Here is a 17,940-nt window from a genome sequence, read left to right as displayed (position 1 = left end):
TCCGGGAGGGTATTCTAGGCATCCATCACCCTCTTTTTCAAGCACTATTTTCTGAGGTTACTCCTAAGTTCACTCTCCTGCAACCTCAGTTCATGTCCTCTAATACTACTGCTTTCCCATCTGTTCTCCCTAAAGGTGGGCATGACTGTGCTTCACATATCAAGTGGCTATACACTCTGAAAACCAGGCTGTGCAGACTGCTGCACAATCCCCAGGACCTGCAGGAGGAGTGACACCTCTGAGCTTCAGACTGCTATGTACAGTGTATGGGGGGGGGGGGGGGGGGGGGGAGGGGAACTATAAGCATTTAACCCTTCACCTACACCTAGACAATGGGAAAGCCAGCTACCACTCTCTAGCCAAGGAGGGTTGCCCCTCCAAAATCAACTGTAATGGGCCCAGAGGTTGCCTCCACCCCCACCCCCTTGTCATGTCACCCAGCCAGCTTAAATTAAGGATGGAGCCCTACAGGACAACAACTTTCAAAGCCTGAGGCAGCCTTCTAGTGCTGAGGGTGGCTACCTGTAGTCAGTTGACTCTGCACTGCTGTTTCAGACATCTGCTCCTGATCCTTTGCAGCCTTGTCACAACCAATAATCACTTTAAAACTGGGCGTACTGCATTCAGTTCTTTGTTGTAGTCAGAGATGTAAAGAGGGGAACTAGTAGAAGACACAAATAAGTCCTGCTCAAGGATTAATAGGATATATCTTTCAAGGACACTATGAACAGCAGCCAGGAAGCAAGGCCCTGCGAGTTCTGAAAATGCTCAGAGTTCCAGCAGCACACACTGTACAGAGCAGTCGGCAGCTGAGAGGTGTCTCCTGTCTTCTCAGTTCTTGAATGGCGATGGTGTGTCTGCACAGCTATGCCTGCCTTTAGAGAGAACACTGGCCATAAGCCATGCCTAGAAAAGGGCTGAGTGATAGGGACTGAGCTCCTGCTGGACCAGTCCTGAAGCAAGAGACAGGCTGTAAACAAGTTCAGCCTACCAACTCATTGGGTGGAACAGAACATCAGTGAACAATACATAAATCAGAATTGGAACTGGAAGATCGTACATAAATTAGTTCTATTCCAGAATAATGTCTCAGAGACATTAATCGGAATTTCCAGACATTCAGCATTCTCGATGTTTAAGATAGCAATTTTAAATGTGCAAAATGTGTTTATAAAATTACCCCCTTTGTAAAAGTATACAACAGTGAGCATTGTACTTAAGTGGATTTTATGTCAGTTTATTATCATAAAATTGCTTTCATACAATTTTGTGCATCAGATTTCTTTATAACAATTTACGCAAAAATATTTAATAAATATATGCATACACCATGGACTATGGTGTCAATATTCAAAAGCATGTATCTGGTTCACTTTTGTGGTTAACTGGATAAATGTTTGTTTTTGAATTTCCTGGGCTTCTAAATGTGGCATGGTGTGGGTAATTTAAACTTCAGCCAGACAGTGGCGATAATCATCCACTGTAATGTTATCCAGCTAAGAGGATGAGTTGCTAACATGTGTTAATGGAATCACGTGGTAAATTTAACTCTGTGAAATATCACATTTTACTGCTGTTTAGCAACTACCCCTATAAACGGGCTCCAGATGTAGCAGGCCTAAGCTATATCCACATATTTTTAACTGACTATGTTCAAACAGATAATCCTCTTCAAATGAATATGACTGAAATAAGACTCTAATTCACTTTAATCAATTTTTATCAGCTATTTTAACAAGATTATAGTATAAAAATAGGAAGGAAAAGCCTGAACAGACTCCTTGGTAATTAAACTCTTTCTAGGCACCAGAGCCATTAACTCTTGGGAGTATTTGCTGTCATCACAGGCAGAAAACCTTCCCAAAATACTTTTATTTCAAAGTCCAAACAAAATATCAAAAACTTAACTCATGAGGATGCACAGACTCTTTCTGCAGTCCACAGCCGACAATGGCCAAAGTTTCGGTGACTTTGTCAAGGTCCGTGGCACATCAACTCACTTCACTAATTCACTCTATGGCTGTCACAACCGTAGAGTGAAGTGAGTTGATGTGCCACGGACCCTGACCAAGTCACTGAAACTTTGGCCATTGTCGGCCGTGGACTGCAGAAAGAGTCTGTGCATCCTCATGAGTTAAGTTTTTGATATTTTGATTGGACCTTGAAATAAAAATATTGTGGGAGGTTTTTCTGCCTATGATGACAGCAAGTACTCCTAAGAGTTTAATTACCAAGGAGTCTGTCGAGGCTTTTCCTCCCTATTTTTATGCTATAATCTTGTTAAAATATCTGATAAAATTGATTAAAGTGAATTAGCATCTCATTTCAGTTATATTGTTTGTTTTGTTACATTTGTACCCCGCACTTTCCCACTCATGGCAGGCTCAATGCGGCTTACCTGGGGCAATGAAGGGTTAAGTGACTTGCCCAGAGTCACAAGGAGCTGCCTGTGCCTGCAGTGGGAATCGAACCCAGTTCCCCAGGACCAAAGTCCACCACTCTAACCACTAGGCCACTCCTCCACATTTGAAGAGGATTATTTTTGAGCTGTTTATGATAATAAGTATCCTTGAAGGCTCTTGTATTGTAGTATATTCAGACAAATTTAGACATATTTTTGAATATCTGGTTAAAGATAACTTAACTTATTATCTTGAACCACTAAATACTGGCCCCAGTTACTACATTTTAAGTCTAATTTTGCATAGGTCATCTAGAAAGAAAAAGGATGTTCCAAATTCGCACAATATTTTACAAAAGGCTTCCTCAGTGCAGAGTGTTTTGTAAAATACCTACACAGACGCATGAAAAACATGCGTAGTTAGTGGCATATACAGCAGGAACAGCCATTTTACAAAGAAACACTTGAAAAAGTGACATCATTCAGGGCTTTGAACTGTAAGTAAAGCACTTACATCTCTGAGCCACTGATTTTGCAACTTATGCATGCAAATGCTGAATTTCACAAAACTGGGCATCTCAGAAGAGCTGATTATCCAAAAAATATTGTTTGACTTTTGGGGGTTTTGAGCACCAGAGAGCACAATCGCCCCCTCAATCACTCCTCCAAAGCCTATGTCAAAACAAGCTGTTAGCTGATCCAGTAGTTGAGCTGATTTGAATACTTCTGTATGAAGAATCGAGTTATTTCTATTGTATAAAGTAAATTTGAAGCAAAGGTCTAAACTTTCAAAGAGAGTTGCAGAAAAGACTCCATTCAAAAGTATAGACTGGGGAAAGGCTATAAAAAATTTCAATGTGTTTACAATGATGGACCTGGCAGTGCCCCAAGGGATATTTAAAGTAAACAATTAGTAGCCATGAGTTAAGAAACCTGCTGAATAAGGTCCCTGTTAGGCCTAAGATTACTTTCAAATAACTACAGCTTTGTACTAAGCAGGTTAACAAATCATAGAATGCTTAGGAATGGGAGTATGAAAATCAGAACAGATTCAAAATGTCCCTGAGGGACTGGACTTATTTCTGATAAGGATATCTAGCTGTTTACATTTTGTTTGTTTCTGTTCTTAAGGCCAACAGGGTGATTTCATTTTCAGGAAAATCATGCTATGCCAATTAACCTGGTTCTCTCACACAAAATGCATGCAGATATCTAACATTCATTTTGTCCCTCCTGAAAATCCAACTTGTCTGTGGCCCTTATAGACCAATGAGGAGAACCATTTTTCTAGATTGTATTTTTACGGTATCCATACATTCAAAGATATGCCAAGTGACCCAGCGTCTCAAGAGGGATTTCAAGTCAGTTCTGGCATTTTGGATCATCCTCCTGACGCATTTTGGCACTTGTAGTACTGAATTCAAATGGAAGAAGTAGGGTTTATATTATTTCTACTAGTATTACAAAATTCTCCCTCCAGAAACAGTTACCCATCAGCTTTGCATTTACGATATACCCATGTTTAGATAAACTGTGCAAAGAACAACCTTCCTGGTGACGGAAAGGCTGGGCGGACGGGGGTGGGTGGGGGGGGGGGGGGAGTAAGAAAGAGGAGAGAGAGATTAGTGGCAATCCACTAATGCAACATTAGAATTTTAATCAATTTTAAAGTAAGATGTTGACTACCTGTCTAAATATTGCATACAATATCCTGGCCAATCTTTTCCTTCAGCATAGTAATATTGCTTTAAAAATGCTTTTATTTAAATAGTACCATTAAATATCTATAAAGTTCCTTTAAGTGCTACCAATTTTATATTCTAGTGGGCCAGTCAAAATGCAACAGTTTTCCTATATAACAGTACTTTACCACTGCAATGTAACTCACTAACTGGATAGCTAACTGGTCTAGAAAATGCATCTGAAATTGGTTTGTTTGGAAACCCTTGATACAATAAGAATGCAGTACTGAAATGCATTTCATAGAATGCAAAAAAAAAAGCAAGTCTTTTCATACAACTAGCTAAAAAACAAACCAAAATACTGAATTTATATTCTTTTGTTTCTGATATCCCATAGTGCAAAGTACTTTTCCTGAGAAGGAACATGTTTAAAAGCAAGATGTCTGAACTTGATGCAGGGATTTTTTTCTTCATTAGCAAAATGAACTGCATTTAATTTCTTCCTGAATTATCTCCACTCTTCAGGTCACTACGTGCGACCCAGCTGCCGTACTGCTCAGGGTAGGTAACAAAATGCAGCATTCATGTAGATGCCATTGCTATGTTAAACTCTGTCCCGATCTGTTGGCTCAAATGCTGGAAGACATCCTCCATTCCTTCTTTCCGGACTCTTCCTGCATTTCTATCTCTACTACATAGCAACTCAGTGCAAACTGCAGAAGCTGGAGCACAGACAAAACCACAAGTATTAAAAACTTAGTACTGTTTTTAAATCCAGTGCTATAAATATTGGATCTCAAAATCCATAAAATGTTCCATCAAAAAACTGGTAAAGTAAGGCATCATTTCTGTGTAATTCTTAAGGCCTCATTTCTGTGTAACTCTTGAGGTGGGAATCACTTCTAGTTTCTCCTCATTCCTCCATTGCTGTATTGCCTTCATGTAAATGTTGTTCTGTACATTACCTTTTTATGGCTATAAACTGAACTCTGGTGCAGTGTATGAAAAGTTTCTAAATTCATCCTGGTTAATCATTGTGAGAAGTTTTTGGTCTATTGGAGTTAAAACTGGCTCTTCTTTGATAAAGTCCGGATCAAAATTATTAACATCCTCTTTGGATTTCTGTCAAATGAAGAAGAAAAAATAGTCACATTGGTAAAATTTCCTTTGTAGTGACAATTAATGACTGCTTTCACTGTTTGACCTTTGGGGATGTCACCAGTGACACTGAATGCTGCTAATCTTAAAACATTACCACAACCATTATCTTGCACTGTTCACAAAATGATACTCTGGCTTTCTACTTGACATGATCCATGGAGAGCGTACTGATAGACTTATAGGAAGTCATACTACAACAATTAATATGAATAAACAAGTGGATCAATTTTGACATTTACAAACATGTTCGCACAGATATGTCATTATTCTAATCATTTATGCATGGAATCAGCACATAAATGTTAGTGCCTGCTTTATAGAACTACCCTCTATCCCCCCAATTCTATAAATGGGGCCCAATCGGGCATACAGTTATGTGCGTAACATAATTAACTAACTGGCAACTAATTTTGAACCGGAGAAAACAGTTAATGAATGTTTTAATGATCCGGGTAGAATACTTGGCAAAAAAGTTGACCAAACAAGAACAGCGACATTCCTTACGGTCTTCCCAACGATGCTTATTACAATCCCCATAATTGAGACTGGCTAGATTGACTTCTACGAGGAATAGAGCTTTTAGTTGTATTGGACTTTTTCTATATAACTCTATGCCTACCATGGTCATTAATTTGTCTAGTTATTTTGCAGTTAGAAAAATGTTGAAAGCTTGGATTTTCAAAAAGGCTTTCAGCAACTCATAATTGAGGGCTTGTATTAATTATTATTATTATTATTATTATTATGACATATGTATCTCACATTATCTCAAACAAGCTCAGGTTCAATGTGGCTTACATTCAAGCAAAACATCAAAAATATAATAAGAGTCAGATAATTAATTATAACATTTTAACATATTAGGAATACTTGTGTGTTTGTCATGAAGCTAGACTAGAGTATTGGTTATGTTGAAACATATAAGAGAGACAGCAACGTTAGTTTATTGTCTTTTGATAAGATATGTACTTAATAGAAAAGCCTTTAGTAATTTACAGAAATCTCAGATAATCTTCTAAGTCCCTTAATTGCTTGGGTCGAGAATTCCAAAGTTTGGTACTCTGATATGTGAAGCCTGAAACAAGGATTGATTTGTAAGAAAGAACTTTGCAGTTTGGATAATGGAACATGAGGTATTCTCTAGATGTTTTTACTGTATTACGTGTTGGTAAATCAATTAGCTGTTGCATGTAGGAGGGTGATAAACAATATATGATTTGATAAACAGTCATGCTTATTTTAAAGGTGATCCTTGCGTTTATGGGAAGCCAGTGAAGTTTTAACAAGCGAAGGGAAGCCTTCTCAAAGTGCGGAGCGTGTTTAACAATACCTTAACTCCCTGGCAAGGCTTCTGCGGTCTATTAATGATTAATTGTTGCTTTTGGAGATATTTAGGCAGTATATACAAATTTTTAAGAAATACAAATGATCTTGCACAAATTTACACCTGCTGCTGGGTTTACCTCATTCCATGTATGGACTTACAGTTCTGATTTCCCTGTTGAATCCCCATAGGTAAACCCAGTACTGGATCAACATACTGGGGAAATTTAAAGCTGGTTGATAACTCTCTTCTGCACCAATAGGAGGCGTCTGCTACATATTGTGTCCTTATGCATATAGGATCCACAGGAAGGAGGGTTAGCCAAAAGTAGCAGGCAAACTGATATGTATGGAAGATAACTGATAAGATACAAAAGAGAAACCTAAACTTACAATTCTGGGTTTGAAAGGTGGTTCTATCTGTCGCTTGTTCAGCAGGTCCCAGTTGGTATCCTGAAAAAATGGGTGCCTCAAGATTTCCTTCTCCCCGCCCATGGCCAGACTCCCCAATCGCTTGCTGGGGTTCTTGTTCATGAACTGTAATATAAAGATGAGATTATGGATTCATTGTATGCTATGCAGGCAGAAACAGCTTCCAATATTATCAGTCTCCCTGCCTAGCTTTCAAATGGAATTTCCTTTCAAAAATATCTTATCTGGTAGGGCCTGTGGCTGCATAATTATCTGTTTACTAGATTGTAAGCGAGGCCAGCTCAAGGATATCTGATGCCATAGGCAAATCTTCACCCATGGACTTTCTAGGGTGCTACCAAATTATACAAAACTCTAGCAAACAGTCTTCAAAGAATGTGCTGAAGAGCAAGAAAGACGTTCAGCTGTTTTGTGGAGTTTTTTTTATGCCCGATGATAGAAACCCAGCATGTGTTACTTTTATTGATAGTAACCTTGCTTAAAACCATTTAAAAGCACTTTCTTTGAAGACTGTTTGCTAGAGTTTTGCATAATTTGGTATCACGCTACGAGTTTTAACTCTAGCCTATACTGCATTCTTGTTGCCACTTTCTAGGGTGCCATAAAGCTCTACTTCCCCCCTACCCTGGTGGCTAAAAGCTCTACCCCCATAGTGCATCTCCTCTTTCCTTACCCACCCAACCCCCATAATTTAGCATCTCCTCTTCTCCTCCCTATATTGCCCCAGGTGGCCAGCATCTCCCCTTCCCCAAGGTGGCCATCATCTCCCTCCTCTTCTCTTCCCTGGACCCTGCTATGCTTGCTGCCACTACCATCACATCCCCATCTCTGCCTGGGCCAAGACTGCAGAAAGTCAGCACGGCGTGAGCCTTGAGCAGAGACCCACACCCAAGTACTGCGGGTCCTGTCCTTCTTCGATCAGGACTTCCTCTCAGAGAGGGAGACAAGACACAGCAATTCTTCAGCACAAACCTATGTTTAAAGGCCCCGTACGAGCGCTGTGCTGCCGCCCCCAATATCCTGCTGTCCTATGTAGATACTAGTCTTGATGGTAAAGTCCACAAATCAGAGTCTGACTGTTCTATGTGTCTGTACAGCAGTGGCATTCCTAGGGGGGGGGGGTGGTCCGCCCCGGGTGCACGCCGCTGGGGGGTGCCATGCGCCTGTCGGCGCCGCTCGTTCCGTGCTCCCTCTGCCCCGGAACAGGTTTTGTTTCATGCAGATCTCATTTGTTTAAACATAACTAAATGGACTATAATAAGCCCCTAATGCAGTCCATTGGTTTTCTTATATTTTTTTCTTGTGACGACTTATACTATGCCAAAACTGAAAACTCTTCTCTCTTCTTTCTGGTAGATAATAAAAGGAGCTCATTGTGAATCCTATCCATCTTAAAAGGTTGTGTTGTAACTGTACATGAGGAATTGCATTATTGCATAAATGTGTGTTTTTGTTCCTAGTCATGCATCCAAAGGTTATATAATCCTTTGAAGAAAGCCAGTCAATTGTTTAACTTATTAATGGAACATAACCACAAAAGTATTGTATGGTCACATTTTCAATATAGAAATACTAGAGCCCAGCTAAGGAGCAGGTTATTTTGAGTTAGTCTTCACTGGATCAAATTTGCTTTCCTTGTGCCATCACCATCCAGTTGGATAGGTAGTGCCTTAAACGGTGGAGGATAAAAGTTTTTTTTTTTTTTAATTTGACATGTATATCCCACATTATCCCAAGCAACTCAGGTTTAATGTGGCTTACATTTGAAAATACAGTGAGACGGAATAATAGAAGTCAAGAACATCGTGGGAGCAAGTAGTTGGATAAGTCTGAAACATTTAACAAAGTTGAGATAGCATATATACCCAACTGGGCATTTAAAAGCCTGTCCTTTAACGATGCCGCATATTCACAAATCATAGTCATAACTATTCAGAATAGGCATCCATCCATCCATTGCAAAAGTAAACATTAACTTCTATAGAGTACATTCAAAATTTAATTTTGATTTCCTCATTTCCATCTTCCAAAATACTAGACAGCAGATGTAAAGATCAGTGGAATTCACAGCAGTCCAAAACAAGTAAAGTAAAAAACAACACAGTTTATACCTAACTGTTAAACCACCCTTAGGTTTCGCCTTTGGGTTTAAAAAACAAAATCATGTGCATGTAAGGATAAATGAATTAAAACAAAGTTTAATGCAAATGCCCTTAATATGCAATACTTAGTAGCAATAATGAAACAGTGATGGAATATTCACATAGCAAGCAGCCTGAACCAATGTTTTCCATTGAACATAATTAACTTTGTATGAACTTGGTGGCTATTAGTGTGCTGAACTGGACAATGTTAGCACATTCAGAGGCATATTTTCAAAGCACTTAGCCTTCCAAAGTTCCATAGAAACCTATGGAACTTTGGAAGGCTAAGTGCTTTGAAAATATGCCTCTTAGACAGTGGAGGCAGTGCATGCAAATCACTCTCATGAATATTCATTGTGGGTATCCTGAAAACCTGACTGGCTGGGGTGCCTCCAGGACCAGGTGTGGGAACCACTGCCCTAGTTAATAAAAGGACTTTGTCTTCATGGATTTCTGATTGAATAGCTTTTTGCCACCAGAATAAAACTCTTATTCGGAAAAGCTATTACCTGTCATCTGCTCAGCTGCAAAGATCTTCCAAAGAGGACATGTGCCCCAGCAGTTAATGCCAGCAAGATGGCTGGTGTAATGTGCTTGTCTAAATATAAGGTGCACCAATACCAGGTTATGCTAGTAGATGCCATTATAGAATAGGGGCTCACTGCCACTGTTCCCCTCGAAGCTCAGCGGGAGTCCTCCACCTAGAGTCCTGCCACTGGGGGATGCTGTTTCACGATCACATTTTCAATAGTGAGGGACAAGCAAGCTCTGCAGGATTCCAGGGAACCTGCCTGACTCTAGCAATTGAAAACACAATAATGAAGCAGCACCCCCCGCTGGCAGCAATGCAGTTGGAGGACTCCTGCTCAGCTTAGAGGGAACAGTGAAAGTTCACCGCTGCATCAGGGCACCTAAAAGGAGTTCACCCCCCCCCCCCCCCCACACACACAAAAACAAGATTCATCCCATTCTGTTAAATATTGAGAGTTACTTTGCCCCCCAGACAGACATTTCACAATCCTTGTTTTCTTAGCAGAATTAGAAAAGGTTCAAAGAAGAGTGAAGTGAAAGGGAAATGGGACTTGATATACCGCCCTTCTGAGGTTTTTGCAACTACATTCAAAGCGGTTTATATATATTCAGGTACTTATTTTGTACCAGGGGCAATGGAGGTTAAGTGACTTGCCCAGAGTCACAAGGAGCTGCAGTGGGAATCGAACTCAGTTCCCCAGGATCAAAGTCCACTGCACTAAATGATAAAGGGAATAGAACTCCTCCCATATGAGGAAAAGTTAAAAAGGTTAGAGCTCTTCAGCTTGGAAAAGAGAGGATGAGGAGGGATATGATTGAGATCTATAAAATCCTGAGTGGTGTAGAATGAGTAGAAGTGAATCGATTTTTACTCGTCCTAAAAGGACAAAGACTAGGGGACACTCAAGGAAGTTACATGGAGATACTTTTAAAACAAATAGAAGGAAATATTTTTTCTTCGCAGACGGAGGATGTGGTAACAGTAGTTAGCATACATAGGTGGTCGGTGGCCCAACTGTTTGGGGAGGCTAAAGGGGCGGGGTTAGGGGTGGGGCCAGGGGTGGAGCTTAAATCCATAATTGTCTGATAACACACAGAAAAAATAAATAAAAGTAAAAGTCACAATTAATACCTTTTATTAAATTTAGATATTAGATATGTATCATATGTCAAAGAATAAAGTAGTTGCTCAAAGCATATACTAACCACAATCGCTCAACTGCAAAACACTATGCACAACTTTGTGCAAAAACACACTCAGAACCTTACTGTACCATAAATATTACACTGGGAAGACCCTAATACACCAATATACCACCCATACGGAAAATGCAGACTATCAACAATATGAAACAAGGGATCATATCATCACAATTCTCATGTAGAACCACAAAACACCCTAATTCATGTTTAATGTGGGATAAAATGCCATAAATAAGTAAATAAATATAAACTTTTAATGTTGAGCACCTGATTCTCAAAGTGGACATATTCCAAACACTATAATGAAAATACAATGATCTTTTCTACTTTTGTTGTCTGGTGACTTTTTCTGATCATGCTGGTCCAGTATCCAATTCTGCTGCTATCTGTCCTCAGTGCAGGTCAGGAAGTCATCCTCTTTAAATATCTCCCTGGCAACCCAGGACACCCCCCCCCCTCCCAGCAGTAAGGTAAACAAACCATAAACCAATTTCTACAACTGGTTACACAAGGCTAGAGGGCTTTCACTGCAGCTCCTGCTGTGAGGATGGAGGTAAACCAACAATTTAAACCTATCTGAGCACAGCAGGGGAGGCTTAGCCTGTCCAAGCCTCTTATACCGGGCGCCTATGTTAGCATATCTGGGTTTAAAAAGGTTTTGGACAAGTTCTTGGAGGAAAAGTCCATAGTCTTATTGAGATGGACATGGGAGGAAGCCACTGCTTGCTATTGGATTGGTAGCATGGAATGGTGATACTAATTGGGTTTCTGCCAGGTACTTGTGACCCGGATTGGCCACTGTTAGAAGCAGGATACTGGGCTAGATGGACCATTGGTCTGACTCAGTATGGCCATTCTTATGTTCTTGTGAAAGAATAAAAAAAGCTCCCAGAACCAACTCCTGTAGCATACCAAAGCCAGAGTGCACATTTATACCTGCTTCATGAGACATCGACTCAGGTACCGCATACAGGTCAAGCTTCTCCTACTAACCTACAAATGCACTCGATCTGCAGCCCCTCCTTACCTCTCTACCCTCATCTCACCTTACTTTCCTACCCGTAACCTCCGCTCTCAAGACAAATCCCTCCTTTCAGTACCCTTCTCCACCACCACCAACTCCCTTTCTGTCTCGCCTCACCCCATGCTTGGAATAAACTCCTTGAGCCCATACGCCAGGCCCCCTCCCTGCCCATCTTCAAATCCTTACTCAAAGCCCACCTCTTCAATGTCACCTTCGGCACCTAACCACTATACCTCTTATTCAGGAAATCTAGACTGCCCCAACTTGACATTTCGTCCTTTAGATTGTAAGCTCCTTTGAGCAGGGACTGTCCTTCTTTGTTAAACTGTACAGCGCTGCGTAACCCTAGTAGTGCTCTAGAAATGTTAAGTAGTAGTAGTAGTAGCATATAACAACATTTATAAGTGCACTTGTATTTTAAATAAAATGCATGTGAACATCGCAACTCTGTCCAAACTAGACCCCCAAGAACGCCTATAAACAATGTGCATATCAGTCCATGCTATCCCGTTGCTGCCACATAATTTTAAAAAAGCCTCTTTCAGTAGGCTTTACACCTGGGGAAACCTTTATAAGATTAGCCCCCATAGCTCTAATGATTTAGCATCTCCATTAAGTTATTATTGACTGATGGAGAAGAGTAAAAGCTCATACTGGGTGTGAATAAAAGACACTGCTTTTTTCAACAGCTAGAAAACAAGAACATGATTCTTAAAGGGGAAAAAAAACCCCCTTCAAACACACTGTCAAATTTCTGACTTATCTGGTGAGAAGAATTTTATGCTACCAGTAGGTAGTAGACCCGATAAGAAACTGATCTGTCTGCCTCTCCTTCCCTCTCTCTAACCACTTGCTAACACAAATGCATTTTGCTAAAATGTTTGCTGTGCTGGCAAAGTGTACTGTGTGTTAATGGAGGGAGGAGGAGGGAGCAGGGAAACAATGAGCTAGATACAGAGAGCCTGGCTTTCTCTTGACTCTGTTGATAGAAATCACACTGTCAAGCAAATCAGTATTCTAGGCCAATACTTTAGCAGAAGGCCGTCTTCAGCATGAAAGGTCACCTAAACACACCTATAGCAAGCCAAACTGGATCTTCATGGTAAGAACAAGTTTTCAGACTGGCTGCATTGATCCTGTTAGAAAAGGAAAAGGAAAAACAACAAAAAAGGCCTCAAGCATTTCCATTAAATCTGACTTTTGCTGACCTAATCAACATTACCAAGGAATTTGGCAGAGGAAACCAAGAACTTAATCCTAGCTTTCTTCCCCAGTGGTTAAAGGGAACAAAAGCCACAGGTGGAGCACGAAAGATGGCAGAATTAGAAATAAGAAACCTTTAGAAGAGGTAAGCCCTATCCAGCAGGGTTAGTGCAAACATATTTTGTGCCGAGCAAGCCTTTGGCCTTGCCCCTCCTAAGTTAACTTTTAAGTCTGTAAGTTCTGAAATTTTGATAACTGAACTCAATAGTTATGACCACCTCAACATTTCTAAAACTATCATTTAAAAACTTCATGCTTCAGCAGGGTACTTTTCCTAAACATAAAGGCAACATCCTGCTCACCCCAATACCAAAAGACACCAAGAAAAAAAACAAACGATATCACTAACTACCGCCCAATGGCATCTATCCCATTAGCAGTCAAACTAATGGAAGGACTGGTGACCAAACAACTCAATGACTACATGAACAAATTCACTATTCTACATGAGTCACAATCAGAATTTCGACCCCTATACAGCACTGAAACAGTACTACTTACTCTCCTAACTAAATTCAAGCAGGAGATAGTTATAGGCAAAAGTATTCTCCTCCTCCAATTTGACATGTCCAGTGCATTCAACATGGTTAACCATAACATACTACTAGGACTCCTAGATTACTACGGAATCGGTGGCAACTCTCTCAACTGGATCAAGGGTTTTCTAACCACCAGAACATACCAAGTGAAATCAAGCACAAACATATCGTCAACCTGGAAACCAGATTGTGGAGTACCACAAGGATCACCACTATCACCGATCCTATTCAACCTCATGATGGTCCCACTACTAAAGGCCTTATCCACCCAAGGCCTTAACCCATTTATCTACGCTGATGACGTTACACTATTGTATACTTGCCTGAGTTTTATCTTTGTACTTTTATTTAATTCTGTGTAAGCCACATTGTGCCTGCATGAGTGGGAAAATGTGGGATATAAGTAACCCATAAATAAATAAATAAATACATCACCTACAAACATGATCTGACAGAAATCACCAATGAAATCAAGCTCAGCCTAGACATCATGAACTCATGGGCAAATGCATTCCAACTAAAACTCAACACAGAAAAAACAAACACATTGTCTCATCATCTCATCCCAATACAACACATACAAACCCACAAACATCAACATCCCAGAATACACCCTCCCTATATCAGACAACCTGAAAATCCTCAGAGTAACAATCGACCGAAACCTCTCACTAGAGACCCAAGCTAAAGCCACCATACAGAAAATGTTTCTCTTAATATGGAAACTCAAATGCGTGAGACCATTCTTCCCGAGGGAAATATTTCGCAACCTGATACGGTCAATGGTACTAAGCCACGCAGACTACTGCAATGGAATCTATGTGGGATGCAAAGAACAAATTATAAAGAAACTTCAGACCACCCAAAACACAGCAGCTAGGCTTATATTTGGAAAAATGTGTTTTGACAGCGCCAAACCACTCCGAGAAAAACTGCACTGGCTTCCAATTAAGGAGCGTATCGCTTTCAAAATCTGCATGACAGTTCACAAAATTATCTATGGCAAAGCACCGGGGTACATGACAGACCTCATAGACCTGCCAACCAGAAACACCATAAAATCAGCACGATCATACCTAAACCTCCACTACCCAAGCATCAAAGGACTCAAATACAAATCCACATGCATCTAGCTTTTCCTACCTAAGCACAAAACTATGGAACGCACTACCAAAAGTAGTAAAAACTACGCTTAACCACACAAATTTCTGGAAAGTACTAAAGACAGACCTGTTCAGAAAAGCATACCCCACTGACCTAACATAAAAACCTGGATACCTGCGACACAACGTAAGCAAAGACCGTAATGGCCATATCCTAACTCTTCCCCTCCCTCTCTAAGTCCCTCCAATTGTATTTACCATACATGTAACCCATTTTAGCACAATTTCACCTTGTATTGTTCATACCTGTATTTGTTCAAACCGGAATCGGCTAACGCCGTTTATGGTACTAAGTAAGCCACATTGAGCCTGCAAAAAGGTGGGAAAATGTGGGATACAGATGCAACAAATAAATAAATAAAAAATGAATAAAAATATGAAATATGCACTAATAAGTCCAGACAGCTACACAAACTCAATGTATTATCATTTTGCTTCAACTGCAGCTACCCTTTTGAAGCTGCCGCCCTAGGCAAACACCTAGGGCCCGATGCTCAAAGCAAACTGTGCTTGCAACGTTTTATTTAGACTCATTTTAGCTTTACTCTCCATGGAAGCAAAGGGTAAAAGTCTCATGCTAATGAGTTTGTTAGTATTAAAATGAGTTTATTAGTGACTCCATGCAATGCACAGAGAAAAGGCACATGGAAAACCCCTGCCCTAATGACTAGAAACTACCGACAGTTCTTGAGGTGTTCATAGTGTCCCGTGCTAACTTTCCTGTCAGTGTCTGAGCGCTGATTGGCTTAGGCACTGACAGGAAAGTCATGCCACATCCCCCTATCCCCAAACCCTTCCTCAAGCCCGAGCATCCCCCCCCAATCAAAAAAAAAAAATCCCCAGAGGTCCAGTGAAGCCTCTCCCAAAACTCCAACCTTCAAAAATCCCCAGTGGTCCAATGGTCATCCCCTGACCCCCCTTCCTCTTCTCAAAATAGTCTGATGGTCCAGCAAGCCCACTGACCCAACCCAGTGGGCCCAACCCCCTAGTGAACACTGGCCCTGGTGGTCTAGTGAAATCCCACCTCCCAGACCTCTCCACATATCTTTCTAGAAGGCAGGAAGAATACCTACTCCCTCCTGTCTCTGGACCCATCCTCAACAAAATATGGCACCCAGCCCCTGCCTGGTGCATCCTGGGATGAACTGAGGGGGCCTATTTACCATATATGGTGTTTTTCCTCCTATATAGTACTTACGCCCCTCCCAGTGCATCCCAGGATGCACCACACAGGGGCTGGGTGCAGCCATTTTGATGAGGGCAGGCCCAGAGGCAGGAGGGAGTAGGCATTCTTCCTGCCTCCAACAAAGGTATGTGGAGGAGTAGGATTTCACTAGACCATCAGGGCCAGTATTCACTAGGGGGTTGGGCTCGCTGGCCTACTGGTTATTTCTTTTGGGGGGGGGGGGGATCAGGAGGTCATGTCAGTGGGCCCGCTGAACCACTAGGGTATTCTTTTTTAGATTGGGGGTCGGGAGGGGTCCACTGACTGGACATATACCCAAGAGCTGTACCTACCACACAGCTTTTGTGGGTATGCGCCAGGAACGTTCGGACCCCTGTACCGACCAATGCTCAACACTAACAGCTGGCATATAGTTTGCATGGTGCTACTGTCGAACATTGGTTGGTAATTCCAAGTCAGAGTTTCAGCCGTTGTTTTCCAGCGCTGTTTCCTACAGCCGGAGTTCTGTGCATCTAGCCCCTAGTTTGCCTAATTGTTTACATCATTCCTGCTATCCAGTCTTTCAAATACAATACATCAGGTGACGTACAAATGAAAAGAATGAACTGAGAAAGATATGGTAGGAGACTACTAGCGTGCCCTCATGGAAGTGCGCAAGTTTCTTTTGACAATAAAGCTGTGGCCCCATTTCTGCACCATATGGTTTGTAGCCCTGTTTCTTCCATCTGAAATCAGTGCTGCAGGGGTTAGGAAGCCAGGGTAGCCCTAACGTCTCCCTGCAGAACCTGGATCACAAGGCGTCTCTGCAGTAAATTTGGTCCAGTAATTGGTGTTAGCTTCCAACGAACACAAACGCATACTGTAAATAGATTTAAGTATATTTAAGAGTTTAGGGGGAGATTCTATATATGGTTCCTTAAAAAAAAATCGGCACAGAAATCAATGCTGACTATGCGTATTCTATAAGCAGTGTATATAGAAAATGCTTAATCGATATCTCAGCTCTTAAAACTATGTACCTCCGTTTACACCAATGAAAACGTGGCTTAAATCACAGTGCGTAGATTTAGGCACACTGGGCTATATTATATAACTACATACCTAAATTTCAGAATTCCCACGAAATGCCCATAACTATGCCCCTTTTGGCCTGTGCACGTTAGAAGTTAGGCGCACTGCGTTGCAGAACGCGCTTAGTGAGCTGTGCGCATAAATTCTAATTATTGCCAATTAGTGCTCATTATTGCTTGTTAAGAGCTGTTATCAACGTCAATCAGCTTGTTAAGCCAATTAAGTTACATGCGTTGTTATAGAATATGCTTGGATTTTGGCGCAGATCTCTAGGCGCGCTAAATAGAATCCATTGGTTAATCCTTCTATTAAGTACGATGATGATGATTATTATTGGGTCTGATATTCAGTGGCAATGATCTGGGTAGGAATTGCTTCTACTTGGTTAAGTGGTGTTCCCTGCCGGGAATAAGGTTACCATATGTCTGGATTTACCCGGACATGTCACCTTTTTGAGGACATGTCCGGGCAAAAGGGCGGGTTTTGCCAATCTGCCCGTTTGTCCGGATTTCTGGACAAACAGGCAGGCTGGCGGGCTGTCCTATAGGATGGCCCGCCCGCCAGCCTGCCCGTTTGTCCAGAAATCCGGACAAACGGGCAGATTGCTAGCCTCCCCTCCCCTTAGTTACTACTGCCCTGGTGGTCTAGTGACCTCTTCCACCTTCGGGGCAGGAAAGAACGCCCTCTTTCCTGCCCAGAGCGCTGCCCTGCATGCACCCTTCCTGTTGGTGATCTCAGTGCCAATTCAAAATGGCCGCCAAGAGTTGAAGTGACCTTGCGAGACTTCAACTCTCAGCGGCCATTTTGAATCGGCGCC

General features: G+C 41.4%; 1 protein-coding gene across 2 annotated transcripts in view; it reads right to left on the bottom strand.

Annotated features, from left to right (window-relative positions):
- Window positions 1–4,909: 4,909 nt before the first annotated feature.
- The window catches only part of PRKCH (protein kinase C eta), a 232,794-nt gene continuing 219,763 nt past the window's right edge, over window positions 4,910–17,940 (bottom strand). For both annotated transcript variants that reach the window (XM_030214443.1, XM_030214444.1), the window contains exons 13-14: window positions 6,961–7,104; window positions 4,910–5,205 (exon numbers count right to left, since the gene is read on the bottom strand). In XM_030214443.1, the coding sequence (XP_030070303.1) occupies window positions 5,059–5,205; window positions 6,961–7,104 (291 nt within the window). In that variant the 3' untranslated portion in view covers window positions 4,910–5,058. The remainder of the gene's footprint in view (window positions 5,206–6,960; window positions 7,105–17,940) is intronic.

The sequence above is a fragment of the Microcaecilia unicolor genome, chromosome 9 (assembly GCF_901765095.1).
Source record: "Microcaecilia unicolor chromosome 9, aMicUni1.1, whole genome shotgun sequence".
In the NCBI taxonomy this organism is placed as follows: Eukaryota; Metazoa; Chordata; class Amphibia; order Gymnophiona; family Siphonopidae; genus Microcaecilia; species Microcaecilia unicolor.
Note: the sequence above shows the minus strand (reverse complement) of the source record. Positions and strands in the feature narration are given on the sequence as shown.